General features: G+C 37.4%; 2 protein-coding genes and 2 long non-coding RNA genes across 4 annotated transcripts; 2 read left to right on the forward strand and 2 right to left on the reverse strand.

Annotated features, from left to right (window-relative positions):
* Window positions 1-705: 705 nt before the first annotated feature.
* LOC136266107 (uncharacterized) lies at window positions 706-4,240 on the forward strand. Its single transcript, XR_010705917.1, has 2 exons — window positions 706-3,003; window positions 3,857-4,240. It is a non-coding gene; the product is annotated as an uncharacterized lncRNA (long non-coding RNA).
* Window positions 4,241-4,377: 137 nt separating this feature from the next.
* Window positions 4,378-6,753, reverse strand: LOC136266105 (uncharacterized). Its single transcript, XM_066061066.1, has 5 exons — window positions 6,461-6,753; window positions 5,326-5,490; window positions 4,921-4,986; window positions 4,676-4,862; window positions 4,378-4,619 (listed from the first exon to the last, which is right to left on the reverse strand). The coding sequence occupies exons 1-5, from the start codon at window positions 6,698-6,700 to the stop codon at window positions 4,516-4,518; spliced, it is 762 nt and encodes a 253-aa protein (XP_065917138.1). The 5' UTR covers window positions 6,701-6,753; the 3' UTR covers window positions 4,378-4,515.
* Window positions 6,754-7,922: 1,169 nt separating this feature from the next.
* On the reverse strand, window positions 7,923-10,732 carry LOC136266683 (uncharacterized). The gene is made up of 5 exons (XM_066061686.1): window positions 10,388-10,732; window positions 9,013-9,177; window positions 8,427-8,492; window positions 8,175-8,358; window positions 7,923-8,127 (listed from the first exon to the last, which is right to left on the reverse strand). The coding sequence occupies exons 1-5, from the start codon at window positions 10,628-10,630 to the stop codon at window positions 8,024-8,026; spliced, it is 762 nt and encodes a 253-aa protein (XP_065917758.1). The 5' UTR covers window positions 10,631-10,732; the 3' UTR covers window positions 7,923-8,023.
* An 8,224-nt stretch (window positions 10,733-18,956) lies between these two features.
* On the forward strand, window positions 18,957-20,125 carry LOC136266628 (uncharacterized). The gene is made up of 2 exons (XR_010706199.1): window positions 18,957-19,197; window positions 19,804-20,125. It is a non-coding gene; the product is annotated as an uncharacterized lncRNA (long non-coding RNA).
* The last annotated feature ends 1,187 nt before the right edge of the window (window positions 20,126-21,312 follow it).

Here is a 21,312-nt window from a genome sequence, read left to right on the forward strand (position 1 = left end):
CACAACTGTAGAGGGTCCACTAGTAAAGGGTGGCACAACTGTAGAGGGTCCACTAGTAGAGGTTGGCACAACCGTAGAGGATCCACTAGTAGAGGTTGGCACAACTGTAGAGGATCATGAAAACCTGCTATAACTCACATAGTTTAATGGACATCCTAGCTGCAGTGAGAATTCTTTGTCCAGTTGAGCACTTCTATGGCACAGTGTATCCTTAACCCTCAAAAAGGAATTTTATCTTTAGCTGTATAGAGTTACTTGAATTTGAAGTTAATTGTAAACCTAGAGGCTCCATCAAGGCTCCTAGTTTTATTGAGAAGGTCTGGGCATATCGTTTCTGCATTTTTCTTTCTGCTCACTGTTTTCAGCAGCCTGTACATTTATGATTCTTGCATTTTCCTCCAACTCTGAGTTTTTCTGTTTAATACAGCTTATGTCAATTCTTCAAGTTATTCTCTACATGTCTCAATCAACCCTTACTAGTGTCACCATCATAAAAGTTACTACTCATTGTAGCACGAAGGAGTTCTCGTTTTCTGCATTTCATGATAGTAGTACAAACCTGTGAACTATATCCAGTACATAGTCTGAAAATTCTTGGACAGTGATGGTTAATTTGATTAATAATTCCATTTGCAATAAGATCATAAAGCCAATCCTTGCATTTAATCATGTTTAAATTATATTGGTACCCGTACAGCCAAGGTGTGTAACTTCCGATCAATTTCATTGTTATTACAGTCAGCAATACTATACTTCATTAGATGTTCTGTACTGTATTAATTAGACATTGATTATAATAGCCAGTAGGGTATTGTGTTTCATCAACATTGTTATTAATAGTTGGGTGAACTAAACAATTACAACTATACACCTTCAGATTGTAATTAGACATTGATTATAATAGCCAGTAGGGTATCAACATTGTTATTAATAGTTGGGTGAACTAAACAATTAGAACTATACACCTTCAGATTGGAAGTGAATATCGATTGATGTTGCTCAAGTTAACAAAATGCAGAACTGCTGAGAATATCTTCCACAGCAACAGGATATAAAGTTAGATAATAGCAAAAGTCCTCTTTTGTGTGCCTTTCTAATGCCTAAACATTGTGTTGTAAGACAATGATTGTTCCTCCACTGACTTGCTCTAGCTGTGTGAGGTTTTGTTAAGTGCTCTTGTAACAGTTCTGTATTCAGTTGACCCATCAACCCTTGACTTCCTGCCCATCTGATCTAGCATTCGGCTGCACAGGAAGTTCTAAATAATGTTAAACTGCAATCCTCCATATTGTCAAGCTCTCTTCTTTGTGCACAGTAGATGTCATGTTGTGCGGGGTTTGGCTGTTTGCGTCAATAAGTTGTGTCTGATTAATTCCATAACTGGTACAAAGCCTATAGTAATTTAATACCTAGTGTGGGTTATAATTCGTTACTGGTGGTAAGGTTGACAAATCTTCTCCTACAGCAGTAGGATCTAAAGTTGGATAACGGCAAGTGTCTCAGATGCACATGGCAGCCATAGTGTGACTCAGCAAAGGAAATAGATTACTGCAATACATAGCACCATTTCCACTAATCACTCTTAACAGTTCTTTACTAGAACAAAAATTGAGGAGTATTGAACTTCTAATGGTAAATCTTTCACCGTGGCCATTTGGTCTGTTGAATATGACATTGACCACTAGACAGAGAAGACATAATCACCAATACTGCTTTGTGACATGTTGGGAATCCCTGAACAGCCAAGTTCTGATAGAATTTGGTGATGTTCCTACTTTGTTTCACTCTCTTGTGTAATCCAGATGTTTGAAGTACAGTCAACTCTACAAGACCACTACATTATATCCTTCACACTTGTGGGTAACTGGTACAGTTTGCATTATTGTAAGTTTGGAGAACCAACAAAGCAATTGGTAAAGAGTGCTAGGAGGGTATAGTGTTCCATTAACCTTACTGAGAAAGATGTTTTGGCAAAATCTTCATGGTGAGACTAAACAAATGAAACCCTTATTTTCTTGCAGCTCTCACACTTATCTCAGCTCATTGTTTTTGCTGTGGAAAGGTCAGTGATGCAATTGTACCACATGTGTCGTGCACTGGAGTATGCTTTATCAAGCTCTACACATCCTACATACGTACATTGTAGTGTGAATTCTAGTAATATAATACTGTATATATAAGTATTATATATAATATAAAATTTTATTGTGAAGTTGGTTTCTAAATTCTGGTCAATATTTTTTAGTGAAAAAGTACCAAAATACAGCAGACAGCAAGCCAGTATACATAAGAGTATTGAGATCGCAATTAATATATCACACATGTGCATCAATACAAACCTTCGTATTGATGTTTTGCAAATTGTTTCATCCTGTATGCCCTTTGGCATTTGAAAATATATTTTTATATAAACCTTATGTAGTAGGATGAAATTCTAGTCGTAAGTATATATGTCTGTATATCAAAGAAAAGCAAGTTGCTCCAGAGTATCTTCATCTTCCAGCAAAATCTGATTGCTCATCAGTACCTGTACGTGTGTGTTCCTAATCTATATTAGGTGACTGATCATTGTTTCCTGAACCATGCTCTCACCGCTAGTGTTTTGTTGTGATTGTGATTCAGGCAACTGCTCAGACATCATAAGCTCTGGAGTTTTGAAACAGAAACTTGGCCAGCTTGAAGCTGATGCATAGCACAATAATGTGGTAAGGTTCAGCTAAGACATGTTTGGATATCTGGAAAGTGTCAGACCGGTCTCATTATATTTAAGTGGTCAGTTAACCTTTTAATGATTACACAAATTTTCATAAAAGTATTGTCAGCTTACAAGTAATTCTTAATTATTTTAGTGTTGTTTATATAGATCAGAAGGCCCTGCACAGGTGTTTTTACTGTTGTTATATATTGCAGAATTTGGTCACAAACCTGGAAAGAGGTCATACTATGACAACATGTGCCATGTAGACAACCTGAAAGTTGCTAGGAATGATTTACCCCTACCAGGTATTGTAAATACTTTGAGATGTATGTGGTTATTGTGTATTCCACTACTTGAAGTTTCTTAGTTTACTAGAGTGGTACATTCCCAGTATATGGAACCGTTAATTGTTTGTTATTGTAGTAGTTTTTCAGTAAACCTGCATTCACTGATGTTTTACTGAGAGTTTAAAACTTAGTAAAACAATTATGTTCCATATACATTAAATTATGCATGCTCAAAAATCCAGCCTATTTTCCTCAAAAGTATGCTGTCAAAACCAAAATTTATGCTCTAGGGTTGGCTGTTTTAGAGTATATCAGCCTTTCCTAACTGCTATATTAGAGTAAGTGACTGCTCTATTAGAGTATCCTGATCTTAATTCCATGTCGTGTGAATAATCAGACATGAAAATAACATTGCACATTTTCTTGCTGTAGCATATTTTTGGCATGCTCCACATTTCAATTAAGTCTTAAAAATCTCCTGTGCGTTTATTACTTTAAAGTACCTATTGCTCGTCCAAAAGTAGCACTAAATCTGAGGTTAATCACTATAAAAGGTTTCTGTTGACGCAACAAAGGTTTCAGTTGATATGAAATGATGTCTATTAAAGCTATGAATACTACAAACTGGCATTCATGGTGGTCACATTGTTATCAACCCCAGCGACTAAACGAGACCAGGCGTTTATACAAGATGGGTCATAATTCAAGGCAATACGGTATGCTCAAAATTATGCCAACATAACTGACGCAAGCCTAGGGCACATGAAAACCAAAATATTATCTACTGTATTCTATTTAAAGTTCAATCAGCACGATTTTCTTACTATGTATGTATTTATATATATGAATATATCTTCTTTTTTTTCTGTAGGACATGTTCTACTTGTGTCAGCAAAGTAGTCAAGGTATGGGCTTGATAAAGCCTCTCCAAAACTGTATCATCAACAGTCCACAACCAAAACAATCAACTGAGTTAAATGTGTGTGAACTGCAAGAAATATTTTGCCTTATCTCACCATGAAAATTTGCATTTACTGTAAGGTTGTGAGTGATATTGTCGATATAACAGCCTGGGGCAAAGGATCCGACTCAATTTAGGGTACTAAGATGTAGCTATAGGATGACATTCCTTGCCCCCACCCCCATGTTCAGGAAAATTCAAAGATCAAACTAACATTTTATTCAACTTGTTAGTGTGACATGTCTATTATGTTGTATTAATCTGTATGCATTTTTATAGTATGATTCACTTGAATTGCAGGTACTACTGTAGCTAAGCATGTATAGTTGACTGTTATATCGTGTCATTAATGCAATTGAGCTGGTGTAGAAATTTGCTACACTCTTCAGAAGTTTGGAAACTTTACTCAATCGATGGAAACTGTGAGGAAAAACAAGGAAGAAAGGTTTCATGAGACAATTCTAGAAAAACAATACAATTATGCATGACAAGAGGTGTTCGAAGCACACATACACTTTACAGCACAAACATGTATTTTAGCAATGAACAGTTTTGACTCAAAGAAGTCATCATTGACAATAAGGCCATTCAGGCCATCCAACAATTAAACTGCTTCCAAATAATGCCACACATTCTTCATCACATTTGTTGTTTGGTTTAGTCATTGGAATATCTTTAAAAAGTCATGATGAACTTCCACATACACACACACAATTACTTTGTGTGTACCTTCAGGGATTTCTCCTGGTATGAAAGTGTAGTAATCTAGTATAGCTCCTCCATCCCGACCACTTGAAGCAAGACCAAAAAACTGTACTGGTCTTTTTGAATCATCAGTAGCACTCCAATATCCATAGCAAGGATCATTTTCAGCATCATTTGTACCTGGGAACCACCACACATCAGTGTCCACCCCCTGTACATATTTATAACTGGATGTGGTCCACATGCATGTTGCTAACAATGTGACTCACAGAAATGATGGAGGTTCCATTATACTGACCGACACCCATCCAATCTGGTGATACTGCACCCAGACCCTAAATAAAAAGTTAACCATCATGAAGATTTAACTTGGGCCTGTTAAACCACAATGATATGTACCTTATAAGCTTACATCTCATGTGCAATGTATGTTGTTCATATGTAAACTATGGAACTGAAACAATAGGTAACGAGCACATAGTAAAACTTGAGATTTAGCTGTAGCTAGCTAATTCAGCTATCTTGTTTAGTAAAAAAAATAAAGTGAAAATCTGCCCTCCCACAATGGTGTTTTTAATGCAGGAGGATGAGAAAATAATAATTAGTGGTCTAATTATTATTGTATAATAGTTACTCGATTTATGCTATATACATTACACACATTCATAACGCACCCCTTGAAACAAACAACATTCATTTTCATTCCATTTAGTTGATGTGTGTTCAACATAATACATGTTTCCTTCTGAGGCTAAGAATGTACAGGTGAAGTTGTTGAATGTTGGCTGGTCAGTGTCAATCAGTGGTATACAAAAATCATAGAAATCACCTCGGAATGTCTGCAAGACCACAGCAATTCAACATTAGTAACTGATCATGATTGTATTGATTGACTTTCTGTTTAAACGCATGACATCAGGCATGTCGTTCTTCCATGCTATTGTGCTGCAATACTAACCAATGTGTTTAATGGCATAATCTTTCTTTATTGAGGGACTTCACAACCTCATTTTCTTCTGACACAAAGCCGTCAAATAAAACAACATATCCTTTCCTGCTATAGGATATAACAGTATACCCTTGCACCATGTTTTACTCTCACCACTCTCATTAAGGAACTCCATACTGGTGGCACATTTGATGTTTCAAGGAGTTTTGAGGATTTTCGACCACGATGGTAGCTACCTCTCAAATATAGCTTGCCTTCTAATAATTTGACACAGAATAACCTGTGCAAATGCTATAAAATTTCTTGAATTTATATCCAATTTGACCAATACTGATGAAGGTCCAGCAAATGGTTTTTGGTACTTAATGTTATAGATATTGTGCATAGCTAATTATACTCATTTTTGATGTTTGGTTCTATTAACTAGCATATTATATATTCTTTAAATGTGACCAGGCCTGCAAAAACATGGCATGTGGGTACAAATACACTCCGTCACATTACAGGATATATCTGGAACAGAACATTTGCATTCTGTAACTTGCATCATAAAGTCAATTAAATGCTTAATACATGCTAAAAGTTTCATTACCATAGCCTATTGGTATAAAAAGTTATGAATGGCAAGGAAGTTTGAAATAGTAGGCAAAAATCATGTGTCCACATGCCCTGTTTTCACAGGCCCAGTCACAAATGCTATTGCAGATATTCCAGCAAGACGTAAAAAGTTTATGTTAAGAGAAGTTGATGAGAAACAAGTTATCTCATTGTAGTGGCCTTAGCATCAAAACTCTGCCAGAAAACTTTTGAGGCATGCATGCCGGCATGTAGTCAATTCTACAGCACACTGGTTCACTTACCCTTTTAGTCCAGTCATAAATTATAGCTCCTTTAGACTCAAAATCTTCACCGTACTTCTTAATGTACAGGTGGAAATCACTAATAAATTGGTCGGGCCATGTCGGAATTGGTGGGCGTGACTCATTTTCAACCCAAGGACCATCCATAAAATTCCATCGTTTTTCGTCCGGTGATGCCTCACACCATGCACTACCAATAGCTAGCACAGAGAAGACAGCTACACTGAATGAACAGAACATCGCGAAGATGATTGCTACGTGATTGGTAAAACCGCGCCCCCGCGGAAATTGGTCACGTGTTTTTAACCCGTGTCAGCTAGGCTGTACATGTGACATGCAGGCAAAACTAAAATATTGATCCAGGTTCGGTGTAACGTTACAATGTCACTCCATGGAACTCACACACAATACGCAGTGGTGCTCATACAAACCATACAATGAGCATGCTTCCATGCATTGCCTAGTCACTACACAGCATGTTAAGCTATGACATGAATTATCCAGAAATTATCCCTCATCCTACTGTCCAGTTAGATACCATTCACCATACAATGCAAATACTGACTTTACAACTTAATCATACATGCATATTGCACACATATGATTTGATTTGATTTATTATTTTATACTCACAACAATCAGCACAACAATCAGCACAATGCCGTTCCTCCTTATTGGAGTGATACAAAAACAACAACAACTAACTATAAACATACAAGAATATACAATTCTATTATCTACCAACCAAGAACTATAATAAATTGAAGTTGACGATTAAGTTTATATGCAGCTTCCACTGGGGTTCTGCCAGAAAAAAATTAGTGTGGTGTCATCTGCATATTGTAACAATACACCATCATCAATCACAAAGGGAAGCGTATTCATATAAATAAGAAATAACAGAGGCCCTAAGGCACTACCTTTAGGAATACCCCCCTTCATTAAGTTCCAAGATGAAAACTGATTATTGTATTTCACACAATGATGTCTCGCTGTAAGATAATCTTTAAACCAATTTAAAACAAAACAGGGTCTAACAATCTTTCTAATAGAATGCTGTGATCAAGGGAATAGTATGCCTTACGCAGGTCCAAGAATGCAGCACATACTGAATCACCCTTGTCAGCAATTGAGTCCAGTGCAACTAACAGAATGTCAGTTGTCGATTTTTCATGCTGGTATGCACACACTGACTTGCACGTTATCTTTTTAACATTATAAAGGCTTATAGCTATACTCAATCCACTGAAAAATTGCACATGCTGAGTACGTGATATTGTGCAGCACAAACAATCATTTCTGTTTGTGACAATGGAGTGGGAAATTATAGTTTACTGATCACAATATTGTACCTCATTGTTGTGCTAACTATCTTTGGTGTTTACCTGAAGTGTTGAAATCTATGTACACACTTCAGTCTGATTGGAACGTCATGCTAAACTAAATAAAAACAGAGTTTGTCCAACATGTGCAATATCACTTCAAAACTGTATGCATATATGTACATTTATAGCAAAAATTATGGCAGTATATTTCCTAACAAAACAATGGGTAAACAGGTCATCATTGACAATGAGGCCACACAGGCCATCCAACACTGAAGCTACTTTCAAAAGGCACCACACATTCTTCATCACAGCTTTCATTTGGCTTGGTCACTGGCATATCTGTAAACCAACCATGTATCTCTTTATGCACATGATAACATGCATACCTTCAGGGATTTCCCCTGGTTTATAAGTGTAGTAATCTAGTATGGCTCCTCCATACCGGCCATTTGAAGCAAGACCAAAAAACTGGATTGGTCTTTTTGAAGCATCCCTAGCACTCCAATAACCATAACAAGGTTTATTTGCGTTATCGGTACCTGGAAACCACCACACATCAGTACACACATCCTGCAACAAAATGGTGTAGAATTTTAATGGGCAATTAGCTACATAGGCTAGTTTGATTACTAACTTACAGAAACCATAGCAGTTCCATTATACTGACAGGCTTTCATCCAATCAGGTGACAGGGCACCCAAGCCCTAAAATTCAATTGTCAACTTAACATACAAGTTAATCAAATTTAATTGATTTCATGGGCAAGTATACATATATTTATGTATATATATGTATACATACAGCATATGAAACATGGCACATGGCCAGAAATTTCAAGAAACAAAGCTTCACACTGTTTTCTATTCTGAACATTAGTAAATCTCATAGCAGATCTAGACAAAATGTTTTATGATGTGCTAAAATTAGTAAAATCTTCAAGCTATAAACTATAAAATTCAGTCTCTTGGTAACACACAATAGCCCCAGCCTTCTAAAATAAATTATTCTCTTTATTCTCTCTTTTTCTTTTTGTCACAAGATTAATCAATAATATTAATCTTCTCCCATTTAGTAATAATTCCTAGAAGCGATGGACATTAAATGTATTAGACATGCATGTTGTTGAAATCTTACAAAACTTACAAACAAGTAAATTGATGTGTAGCATATAATTGATGTTTATCCAACAGCATTAACTACAGTATAATTATGCATATCACTCACCTTTTGGAACAAACAACATTTATTTTCAGTCCAGTTACTTGATGTATGATTGACGTAGTACATGCTATCATTCACTGCTAAGTATGAACAAGAGTAGTTGCTGAATTCATGCTTGTTAGTGTTAAATAAGGGTAAACAGTATTCATAGAAATCACCTCGGAATCCCTACAATCAAAACAAATGCAATCTTAGCAAAAAAGTTAACCATAATGGATCACATTTGCATGTATATACAGAATGCTTTGTAGATGCCACTACCATAACAGCACAAATATTGACAAGGCAAATGTTTTGTGCTTAGCTGCCGGATACAGAATTTTAAAATATTGCTAAAACTCAAATTTTAGACTCACTGCCTCATCACAGTTACAAGGCTAGAGGCCAAATGAAGCAGCGCAAGGCCACTACCATAACAAACTCACCAGTGGGATGTACTTTTTGGGTTCCGACGAGCGTAGGTCCTCTGCGCCTTGTCTTTTCCTTTATCTTCAGTCAGGCTGCTTGTCTTCTTCATCCAACGAAACCATTGCATATCAAGGCATTAATTTAGTGAAACAAGAGATGAATGATGGCATTATGGCATGGCTCAGAGGGGAAAGTCCTTTGGCAAATTAGTTATTATTATTTTGTTTAATCCCAACAGTTTCAAACTTTAACATCAGAGATTAAGTTTTCAAAGAGGGCTGTATGAGATTTCAAGGGAACTGTGAACCCTTGACTTAACTTAAAGTAAAAATTCCTGTTGTAGAGTAACTTTTAGCTACAGCACAAGTCACAAGATAAACGAAAACTGTATGCAGAACTATTCGCTCACTTTGACGGATGTCTTGTCTAATCTTAATTCTGGCTATTAGTTACAGTGGCTCCTTACTTATCCAGACCTCAACATCTTGATTATCTGAACACCAAAAGTGACAGTTTTATTAAAGTCCATTAGAGTAAATGACTGTTCTATTAGAGAAATTGATTATGAACAAACCATAAATCAATGGAATTCAATTAATTGTCAGAACAGTTTCACTTAGCTATCTAGTGACATTTCTGGCTAACTATAGGAAAGGATAAAGGCATTCAGATAACTGAGGATCCACTGTAATTATAATCAAAAATCGTACCCTCCAGGTCATTTTCTTGTTAGAATGATGCAATAGAAACCTCTCAACTCCACCTCATGCACAACTCATGCATTGCATCACTCCTAGACTATAAAAATATATACTTCAAAGGTGCTAGCATGGCCCTTAAGTATTGTACTGTTACATAGACGCATTCAACTGCACTATAGGTAGCTGGTGTTATGTTTCCCCAATAAGTCTAGTAAAAGTCACCCTAACTTGGTGAAAGTGGGTGGGGCACTAATTGGTGCATTGCATACCTTTTTAGTCCAGTCGTAAATTACAGCTCCGTTAGACTGAAAAGTGTCACCATATTGTTCTATGTATAGGTGAAAATCACTGATGAACTGTTCAGGCCAAGTAGGAATTGATGGAGGTGCCGTCCCATTGTTAACGCAATTATCATCCGTGAAATCCAGTTGCTTTCCGTTGGGCAACGCATTGCACCACCCGCCACCAGTAGCAATTGCGAAGAGCACTATGCTAACTGAATAGAACAGCATGACTGAAGCCAGCTAGGTACACTTGATTTGCTCTATTTCTATCTCCGGGCTACACAGCTTCTAATAGTTCTTGCGCGACAACAAAAACAAGCGAAATCACGTGTATAGGATTTCGACCAATCAAATCGATTTATTTTTGAACTTCAAACTATATTACCACACGTGACTTCCGCTTTAAATTTGTCAACGCGCAAGAACTATTAGAACCTGTGTACCCTTGATTGCATGACAATACTAATTGATCACGTGCACGCGTTGGTACTGCAGATGTTTAAAAATAAAATTAATGAGTGCATGTACATGCAGGCAATGCATTTAAAGCATAGATATACTAACCCCTGGGGTTAGTATACTATGTTTAAAGTAACATGCATGAAACGAGTATCTTTCTGTTTAGTCATGCAGGCTAGGATAGCTATGCGCGGCGAGATGCGAGGCTCAAACTTGTAGCCTTCATACAGGTAGCTATGCATGCATGCATGCATGGAGGCCGGATTATGAGGTAGCTAGCTATAAGGTGGGCCAGCTAATTATATAAATATATGCACTATGTACCCGTAGCGACTCTATGGCTGTAGAATGTCAGGGGAGTTCTGCAGGATTTTTGCAATTTGTAGGCTTTAACAGCCAAACATTTATACTACAAACATGAAAAATGCTAAAAATAGGCATTCCAGTATCCGAGATTTTTTAATAAAAAAATTCTTCGTATATTTCCAAATAGAACCCTGGCACAAAATGACAACTCGTGTTTAACTTGGGATTGTTCCGTAGTCCGAGCTCCAATGAGGATGAAAATCGCTGTGGGGTTTGTCCACACGCTGATCATCATGAAAATCTTAGTTTCGTGCGCGTTACATATATAAAGTAAGTTCTGTGTTGTTTTGTAATCTTTTCAAACCTTGTAATGTATGTAGAATACTTTAAAACTTTAAAAAACGTACTGTCGGGTGGAAGGTAGTCACTGGTGCTTACTTTAAAGTGCGTAGTTACTTCACTCGGGTTAGCGATTTTCAGCTCCAGAGCAATTTTCTGATGGCTGTGTCATCAGCTCAGAAGTATAAACCACTTCAAAGTCGGCATAACAATGCCATAATTGAAACCACAACTCCACCTTAGGTATTGTTGCATCATTGTGGCACCTCCACTTTAGTTGTTTACCTTTATAAGTTGCTAACTTGATGTTTTTACCAACTTGAGATAGCCGCTTGCCTATGGGTATACACCACTGTATTGAGAAGTGTGCAGTAGGTGAAACATATTTGCTCACCACAAAGCATACAAAGATCGCTGAGATCCAATAAGACCTGAAGTTACTCTCATTACATGTACAAATTTGCAGCTAGGAGCAACTGCAGTTTCAAGATAGTCCAGATTGCTAGATGGCTTCCTGACTCAATTGTGCCATTTTTCCTTGTAAAATGTATGGGGAGCCCTGTGCATGCCAAAGTAGCTAATTCCAACCCAACAAACTATATATTTCTGAGATCGACAATCAATACTCTATCTATTGAGCATATAAAAAGCCCGTTTTTCCAAAATTTAAAGATCGGTCTGGAATGCCTACTAAAAATAACAATAGCTACCAATTTATAGTATACTGCAACTTTTCCCCAGGATTTGTAAAAGTTATTTTTCAGTAGGGGGCCGGGTGGGAGGGGGGGCATGGCCCCGCTTAGAATCGCCTATGCCATGCACCCTCATTTTTGGAAAGTTGTATAGCTAATAAGCCAGTGGCGGATACAGGAGAAATTTAAAGTGAGTAGCTAAGGGCGGGGTGCTGAAGCACCCCCTCCAAAATTTTACTATGTGCAAGCTAGGAAGCTTCTAGAAGTTGTAGTACAGATGCAATTGCATATTATACGTATGTATGAGCAATGAAAAGATGGAAAAAGAAAGGTGAATAACTAATCTTTTCTTAGAATTACTGAGAGGGGTTCAAATTACACTTTGGTGCCTAAAAGCTGCTAAAAATCGAAATACTCTAATAGAACAGTCAACTACTCTAATAGAACATCCACCATGAAATTATATATTATAATGTTTTTCATTCTTGACCTGTACACTGCCATTTTGCCATTACTCCAAACACCCTGCCATATACTAATTATTTTCTGAGAACAGCTTCTGTCAAATTCATAGTGAGTATTTTCAGTTGTTGCTACAACCTTGATGTATGAGTTGACATGCTTAAGTAAAACAGTGAATTTCTTAGCATGCATGTATATGTAAAGTTAAAAAGGGTTTAGCATCTGGGAACTGTTTGTTTTTGCTTTATCGGTATATACCAGTTTCATACTGCATTTATCTGATGAATCTCCCTATACTTTAGCATCAATTGCAGTTAATGAATTTTAAGAGTATCAACCAGTTATCATTTTTCTTAGCAAACCAGCCATTATAAATGCCCTGTTAGCACCCCCCTTCTGAAGTTGCTTCTAAAGGCTTTAGTTGCATTTCTAAAATTTAACTGAAACATTGTTGGAGAGTGACTATTAGCTCAAGTATTAAGTGTATACTAGGTCTATGTAGGTGGCTAGCAAACATTTATGTGGGTAGCATAGTTATGCATATGCATGCTCTGGGGTGGGACCCCATATAGTGGTTTACAGGCAAGCTGTAAAGAAGGGATACAGCCTTCCAGCAAGGGAAATGGATGATAAAAAGCATGGCTGCAGTCAGTGCAGCTAATTAATTAATGTCAAAATTTTAATAATGACAATATTGCCATGCATGTCACTATTAAACTCTATTAACATTAGCATCATGCCATTCCTTGCTAAATGGAGTCACCACACCATAGATTTCCCTCTGCATATAGGAGGTGCACCTTTCAGTCATTTTTGTAGTATTTTTTCAACTTATATGTAATCCAGTCCAGGAACTACTACATGAGTTTTATGTCAGTGCTGAACAGAATATTTGCTCAACATCATTGTCGTGACTATATTTCAATTCATTAACACATGCACTATTTGATTAGTGAGTACACATCAGCTGTGTTCAGATGCATGACCAACTTTCAGTGAAGTTTGAAATAGCATCATTGGCTTACTCCCTAACAATGGTTTCTGTGCATGCATCAGTATAATTATACACTAAAGGAATAACAGGTATTTGTTTTCAAATACCTATTCATTTTGTTTTAGATCTGCATGGTTTATGTCTCATCTCTTAATACACATTAAAGAGAAGTGAAGCATTACAATTTCCGGATGTAATATCCATTATATATTACTCGCTACTTTGTCATGTAATGCGTTCTATTACTTCGTTACAACATAAGTAATATGGCATAACGTGTTAAAATGTACAGTGCTGGGACAGTTACTTTGTAAAAGTAACTAGTTACATATTACATATTACTTGCAACTGAACTATTTAGTTAACCAAATTTGCTACACAGTTGTCCGCCAGCCAAGGGAGTCTACATTCCAAATTTGAAGGAAATCGCTCCAGCCATTTCCGAGATACGAGCTGCCAAAGTTTCGTTTTTTTTTTCTTCGTTTTTTTTCTTCTTCGTCTTTTCGCACACTTGCAAAAATTGCTATAACAAGCAAACGCGTACTCCGATCGCCTTGAAATTTGGCACACAGAAAGGGAGTCCAAAGGCGAATCCTAGCATCAAATTTGGTACAAATCCGATGAATGGTTCAGGAGTTATGACCGATTATTCGCGTAAACCAAGATCGATTTGTTGTCACGCCTACAGGGTAAACCGCTTCATGGAATGAGTTGAAAATTGCTATATAGATGGAGTAACCATCGTAGGAGTGCCTTTTGGTGGTTTGAAAGGAATCGAGATAAAGACCACGGAGATATGACACAAACCCCAACCTGTGTCACAATTACGCGATCGATTTTTATGAAGAAAAAAAGTATTAGTTTTCACGCCTACTAGGCAAACCGCTTAGAGCAATGAGCTGAAAATCGGTGTATAGCTGGAATAATCTTCATAGAAAGTCCTTGCAGTAGTACAGAAGAATCGGATTACAAACCACTGAGTTATGATTCGAAAGCCAACTCCGTGTAGCAAATGCGATATCGAGATACTCTAATAGAACAGTCACCCTAATAGAGCATTCGGCTAATTTATTTACTCCATTATAGAATTTATTACATCACAAGTTATTCTGTAGGGAGTTCAGCTGCAAACAGTTAATCTTATAGACAGTTCAGCAAGAAGACAGTCACCATGTGGAGAGTTAAGCAAATATATCACTATAGAGATTCAGAACATTACAAGTCACACTGAAGAAAGTTCAGCTATAAACAAGTCATGCACTGTGTAGAGAATTCAGCTACAATTAAGTCACTCTCTAGAGAATTCAGTTACACAGAATTCAGCTACACACAAGTCACTGTGGAGAGAGTTCAGCTACAAACAAATTACCCTTAGAGTGATCAGCTACAAACAAAACACTTTGCAGGGTGTTCAGCTGCAACAAATCAACCTTTAGAGCGATCAGCAATGAACAAATCAATACAAATCTACCTGTAGAGAGATCAGCTAGAAACAAATCACCCAGAAGAGAGTTCAGCTACAAAAAATCACCCTGTAGAGACATCAGCTAGAAACTAGACACAATGTAAGGAGTTCAGCTACAAGCAATCACCCTGTAGAGAGTTCAGCTAAAACAAATCAACCTGCAGAGAGATCAGCTACAAACAAATCACCTTATAGAGAGTTCAGCTACAAACAGATTACCTGTAGAGAGATCGGCTACAAACAAATCAACCTGCAGAGAGATCAGCTACACACAAATCAACTTGTAGAGAGATCAGCTACAAACAAATCGCCCTGTAGAGAGATCAGCTAGAAACTACACACAATGTAAGCAAGAGTACATAATATATATATATTATGAACTCTTGATGTAAGTAGTTCAGCTACAAACAAATCACCCTGTAGAGAGTTCAGCTAAAACAAATCAACCTGCAGAGAGATCAGCTACAAACAAATCACCTTATAGACAGTTCAGCTACAAACAAATTACCTTGTAGAGAGATCGGCTACAAACAAATCAACCTGCAGAGAGATCAGCTACACACAATTCAACTTGTAGAGAGATCAGCTACAAACAAATCACCCTGTAGAGAGATCAGCTAGAAACAAATCACCCTGAAGACAGGTCAGCTACAAAAAATCACCCTGTAGAGAGATCAGCTACAAACAAATTGCCCTGTAGAGAGACTACAAACAAATCAACCTGCAGAGAGATCAGCTACACACAAATCAACTTGTAGAGAGTTCAGCTACAAACAAATTATCCTGTAGAGAGATCGGCTATAAACAAATCAGCCTGTAGAGAGTTCAGCTAAAACAAATCAACCTGCAGAGAGATCAACTACAAACAAATCACCTTATAGAGAGTTCAGCTACAAACAAATTACCCTATAGAGAGATCGGCTACAAACAAATCAACCTGCAGAGAGATCAGCTACACACAAATCAACTTGTAGAGAGATCAACTACAAACAAATCACCCTGTAGAGAGATCAGCTAGAAACTACACACAATGTAAGTAGTTCAGCTACAAATAAATCACCCTGTAGAGAGTTCAGCTAAAACAAATCAACCTGCAGAGAGATCAGCTACAAACAAATCACCTTTTAGACAGTTCAGCTACAAATAAATTACCTTGTAGAGAGATCGGCTACAAACAAATCAACCTGCAGAGAGATCAGCTACACACAATTCAACTTGTAGAGAGATCAGCTACAAACAAATCACCCTGTAGAGATATCAGCTAGAAACTAGACACAATGTAAGGAGTTCAGCTACAAGCAAATCACCGTGTAGAGAGTTCAGCTACAAACAAACCAACCTGTAGAGCGATCAGCTAGAAACAAATCACCCTGAAGAGACGTCAGCTACAAACAATCACCCTGTAGAGATATCATCTAGAAACAAATCACCCTGAAGAGAGGTCAGCTACAAAAAATAACCTTGTAGAGAGATCAACTACAAACAAAACACTTTGCAGAGAGTTCAGCTACAAACAAATCAACCTTTAGAGCGATCAGCAACAAACAAATCAACCTGTAGAGAGATCATCTAGAAACAAATCAACCTGCAGAGTGATCAGCTACAAACAAATCAGCTTGTAGAGACATCAGTTACACACAAATCAACCTGTACAGAGATAAGCTAAAAACAAATCAGAGTTCAGCTAAAACAAATCAATCTGCAGAGAGATTAGCTACATACAAATCACCTTATAGATAGTTCATCTACAAACAAATTACCTTGTAGAGAGATCGGCTACAAACAAATCACCCTGCAGAGAGATCAGCTACACACAAATCAACTTGTATAGAGATCAGCTACAAACAAATCACCCTGTAGAGAGATCAGCTAGAAACTACACACAATGTAAGGAGTTCAGCTACAAACAAATCACCCTGTAGAAAGATCAGCTACAAAAACTAGACACAAAGTAAGGAGTTCAGCTACAAGCAAGTTACCCTGTAGAGAGTTCATCTACAAGCAAATCAACCTGCAGAGCAATCAGCTAGAAAAAAATCACCCTGAAGAGAGGTCAGCTACAAAAAATCACCCTGTAGAGAGATCAGCTAGAAACAAATCACCCTGAAGAGATGTCAGCTACAAAAAAATCACCCTGTAGAGAGATCAGCTAGAAACAAATCACCCTGAAGAGAGGTCAGCTACAAACAAAACACTTTGCAGAGAATTCAGCTAAAAACAAATCAGCTTGTAGAGAGATCATTTACACACAAATCAACCTGTAGAGAGATAAGCTAGAAACAAATCACCCTGTAGAGAGTTCAGCTACAAGCAAAACACCCTGTAGAGAGTTCAGCAACAAAGAAACCACAATGTAGAGAGTTCAGCTACAAACAAATCACCCTGTAGAGAGATCAGCTATAAGAAGTCACCTTGTAGAGTGTTCAGTTACAAAGAAACCATCATGTAGAGAGTTCAGCTGAAAACAAATCACTCTGTAGAGAGTTCAGCTACAAAGAAACCGCCATGTAGAGAGTTCAGCCTCATACAAACCACCTTGTAGAGAATTCAACTACAACAAATCACCCTGTAGAGAAGAAGTTACCTTGTAGAGAGTTCAGCTACAAAGAAACCATCATGTAGGGAGTTCAGCTACAAAGAAACCACCATGTAGAGAGTTTAGCTGCAAACAAATCACCTGTAGAGAGTTCAGCTAGAAACAAATCACCCCGTAGAGAGATCAGCTGGACAAAGTCACCTTGTAGAGAGTTCAGCTACAAAGAAACCATCATGTAGAGAGTTCAGCTGCAAACAAATCACCCTGCAGAGAGTTCAGCTACAAAAGAATCACCCTGTAGAGAGTTCAGCTAGACGAAGTCACCTTATAGAGAGTTCAGCTACAAAGAAACCATCATGTAGAGAGTTTGGCTACAAAGACATCACCATGTTAGTAGAGAGATTAGCTGCAAACAAATCACCTGTAGAGAGTTCAGCTAGAAACAAAATACCCTGTAGAGAGACCAGCTAGAAGAGGTTACCTTGTAGAGAGTTCAGCTACAAAGAAACCATCCTGTATATAGTTCAGCTACATTTCAAGTCACCCAGTAGAGAGATCAGCTGCAAAAAAATATCCTGTGGGGAATAATGGGCATGTAATAAATATATGTATATAATTTGTATAATTACTAATAAAATCAAAAATAATTGAAGTACTAAAATTCTTCTTTAAGTTCTTTTCTTCTTCCTGTAGTAAAGAAAAAAACACATGGGTTAAGAAAGCCCCAAAGCCAGCCATAGGCCGGCTTTGTAGTATACAAATACAAAAAGAAGTGATATCTAATCAAAAACAGCCAATTTGTAAAAAAAGGTGTGGCCCCCAAAAAGGCCATGGTGAAAAAAGATGTGAAATCCAAGGTGGCGGCCAAGAAATGGCTGTGATGGTAGGTTAATGGTTACATTTTAATAACGACAATTCAGGTGAATTTTGTGCCGCTTGGTCTTGGCACCAAATTAAGGCTCATTGAACCAACAATCATGTGACACTTACGAAATGGACTTTGGCCAAGTAGTGTCCCAAACAGCAAATTAAACAGTAGGAATAGTCGACTTTATAAATCTAGTCTGCTTTATCAATCACGTGAGCTATGCACTTTCCAATTCAGTGAATTTAATTGTGGGATGCAACTTGACTTGAGGCACCTTCACTCGTGCAGCACTACTCTTCAGATAATCCGTCTACAATGGTGGAACCACGTACGGATGGTTGACAAAAATTGACAATCAGTGTCAGTGTGAAAGTTGGGACTTTGCTAGTCAAGAAGTCTGACCATAGTTTACATCAGAGACTCCACGAGTTTACGTCAGAGACTCCACGACTTTACTGCTATGTAGACAATACCAAGTTTAAGAGTTGTGGAAAAGGCTTAAGAACAGCGGAAATGCGTATTCCTGTGTTCATGGAGAACAATACTTGTTTAAGAGCCAGCCAACAGCTGGTAGTGGCTACTAACCCAACAAAACTGATGTGGCTGATTGCTTTGTGCTCTCGGATATGTACAGTGAGATCACTCAGTGGACTACATTACCAGTATCACTGGAGGTGAAAATTGTACTGTACAGGAAATATGTATAATGGGATTGGCGTGCACGTTGTGTGTTTTGTATGTTTAGTTGAGGTATTTGACATTGAATTTCTGTGTCTGTGCCTATAGAGGTATGCTGAGTCACCTATACAAATGTGTATGCATTTGATGATAGTTTATTTGTCATGAGTTTGTTCTACATACATGTGGGTAAGGATTGTCATAAGGGCGTTCAACATTTAATACTGGTAAGGACTACTAAGGATGGTACATTTTGCTGCACTAGTCTGGCAACACCTGACCATTCATGTGAACATATGATAAGAACATAGCATACCGTAATGACAAAGGTTTTATGAATCAATTTGCTATCAATATTAACTCAATGACAAAATTTCATCCACCGACCCACTTCAGACGCTGATTCACTATACTTCAGTTGCTCCAAACTTTCATTGCTTATGGTAGCGTAAGTGACCCATTATCGAATGGTACCTATTATCGAACATAAAAATCACGTAACGTATTCGGAAGTTTACAATTTTATTCCGCATACTCGTAAGGTGTTTATATGGAGAATTCCAATAGTGCAGCCTATTCTTAATGAGCTTTCCATCCTTTAGAGTTTATGTGTGGACATCACAACAGTCTTGATACTCATCACCACTGATGAAGAAATGAAGAAAAAGAACACAGGAATCGCCGTGAAAGAAGTACAACTCAAGCGTGACTTTGGCGGCGGAATTGGGCTTACTGTTTGTCATTTACCTGAGTAAAAGATGTATCCACGAAGACTGTACAGAAGGGGTTGTTGTAAACAAGGATAATAAGACTGTGTTATTGGTCGTAATGTGCCACTGTACGCATTTTGCACTAAATGATTCGCTGTTGTAACTCACAAGTGCATGCTTGTATCAAAACTATACTTCAGTTACAGTATAATGGTACTTCAGATAACACGTTGATATAATAGTTAAGAGTGTGTAGGGTGCACTGAAGTCACCACAGTAGAAAAGGTGCAAAACGTTCGATAATTGATTAACGCAAATTAATGGGCGTTCGATAATAGGTATCGGTGTTTGATAATTCATATTTTACGGAATGCAGAAATCCACTCATAACACGGACACTAATCGGATACTATTACTCAAACTTACGTGAGGTATTCTACAAGAAAGGCGCTACCTCCTGGTTAAAAGTCGAGGTTGATACTACTTTCCTGGAGATATTTATGAAGTAAAGTATAAACTTTGTTCGATAATCGGTCACTTACGCTACATGACTTGTAGTCAGTTAAAATAAACAATCCTTTAGTTCTTCAGTTGTCACTTGGTCAGTGCAAGCACATGCAAGCATTCATACTGAGAATAAGATAGATTTTTAAAAGACCATGCAAGAGTTATACTGAAAGGCTTCTTTCAATTAGTGCATAATGTTGCTAAAACACTAGTCGAGTATGCTAATGTTTCCAGACCCTTATGTTCACATAAGCATAAGAGTCTACCACCAATAAATATTGCATCATGTGGTGTAACCATTTCTATTGGCAGAGGTGATCTGTTACAGAAGTGGTCTTGTTTTGTGATACAGTGGTTGTGGATGCCCATACATGGTGTCCTGACATTAATATAGGGTGGGGATAAATGCTTGCATTTGTAGTTACTCTATGTGTTATCTGAATTTGAAAAGTGTACTACAAAAACGCTATAAAAGCTGTTTCTGCTTGGTATGCATTATTTTCAACCACTTGGTTTAGTAATCTCTGCTAATCCAATGTCATGACAAAATTCTGTGTCATCTATGTATAGCCTATTGCATAACAATTGCATACAAAACTATCTCAAACATTTTTGCATGGTACGAAGTTATTAGGGTAAATTTTTTCCCTAATTGTATGTGCACTGCATATGTTACAAACCAAGTCATAACCTGAACATTATGCAACTTGTACGTCATAAAATACATGGGTATTGTAATTGTAAGATTGTAAGTGTGTTTTCACGGTACTCATCCACTTTCCTGAAACATGTTTCACCATCACCGGAATCAATATAATTATACATGCATGATCACAATGCAGCAAAAAACTTGGTACTGAAGCATGTCTGTAGCTGGATCAAAAGTTTTCCCAC

The sequence above is a fragment of the Dysidea avara genome, chromosome 9 (genome assembly GCF_963678975.1).
Source record: "Dysidea avara chromosome 9, odDysAvar1.4, whole genome shotgun sequence".
Taxonomy (NCBI): Eukaryota; Metazoa; Porifera; class Demospongiae; order Dictyoceratida; family Dysideidae; genus Dysidea; species Dysidea avara.

Bases quoted from the DNA above. Each gene is read 5' to 3' on its own strand.
- LOC136266683 (XM_066061686.1), bottom strand. From the start codon at position 10,630: ATGCTGTTCTATTCAGTTAGCATAGTGCTCTTCGCAATTGCTACTGGT. The intron at 8,359-8,426 runs GTAAGTTAGTAA...ATTTTGTTGCAG, and splicing joins ATGGAACTGCTATGGTTTCT to GATGTGTGTACTGATGTGTG. The intron at 8,128-8,174 runs GTATGCATGTTA...GTTGGTTTACAG, and splicing joins ACCAGGGGAAATCCCTGAAG to ATATGCCAGTGACCAAGCCA.
- LOC136266105 (XM_066061066.1), bottom strand. From the start codon at position 6,700: ATGTTCTGTTCATTCAGTGTAGCTGTCTTCTCTGTGCTAGCTATTGGT. The intron at 4,987-5,325 runs GTGCGTTATGAA...CTTTTTATTTAG, and splicing joins AATGTTGTTTGTTTCAAGGG to GGTCTGGGTGCAGTATCACC. The intron at 4,863-4,920 runs GTGAGTCACATT...AAATATGTACAG, and splicing joins ATGGAACCTCCATCATTTCT to GGGGTGGACACTGATGTGTG.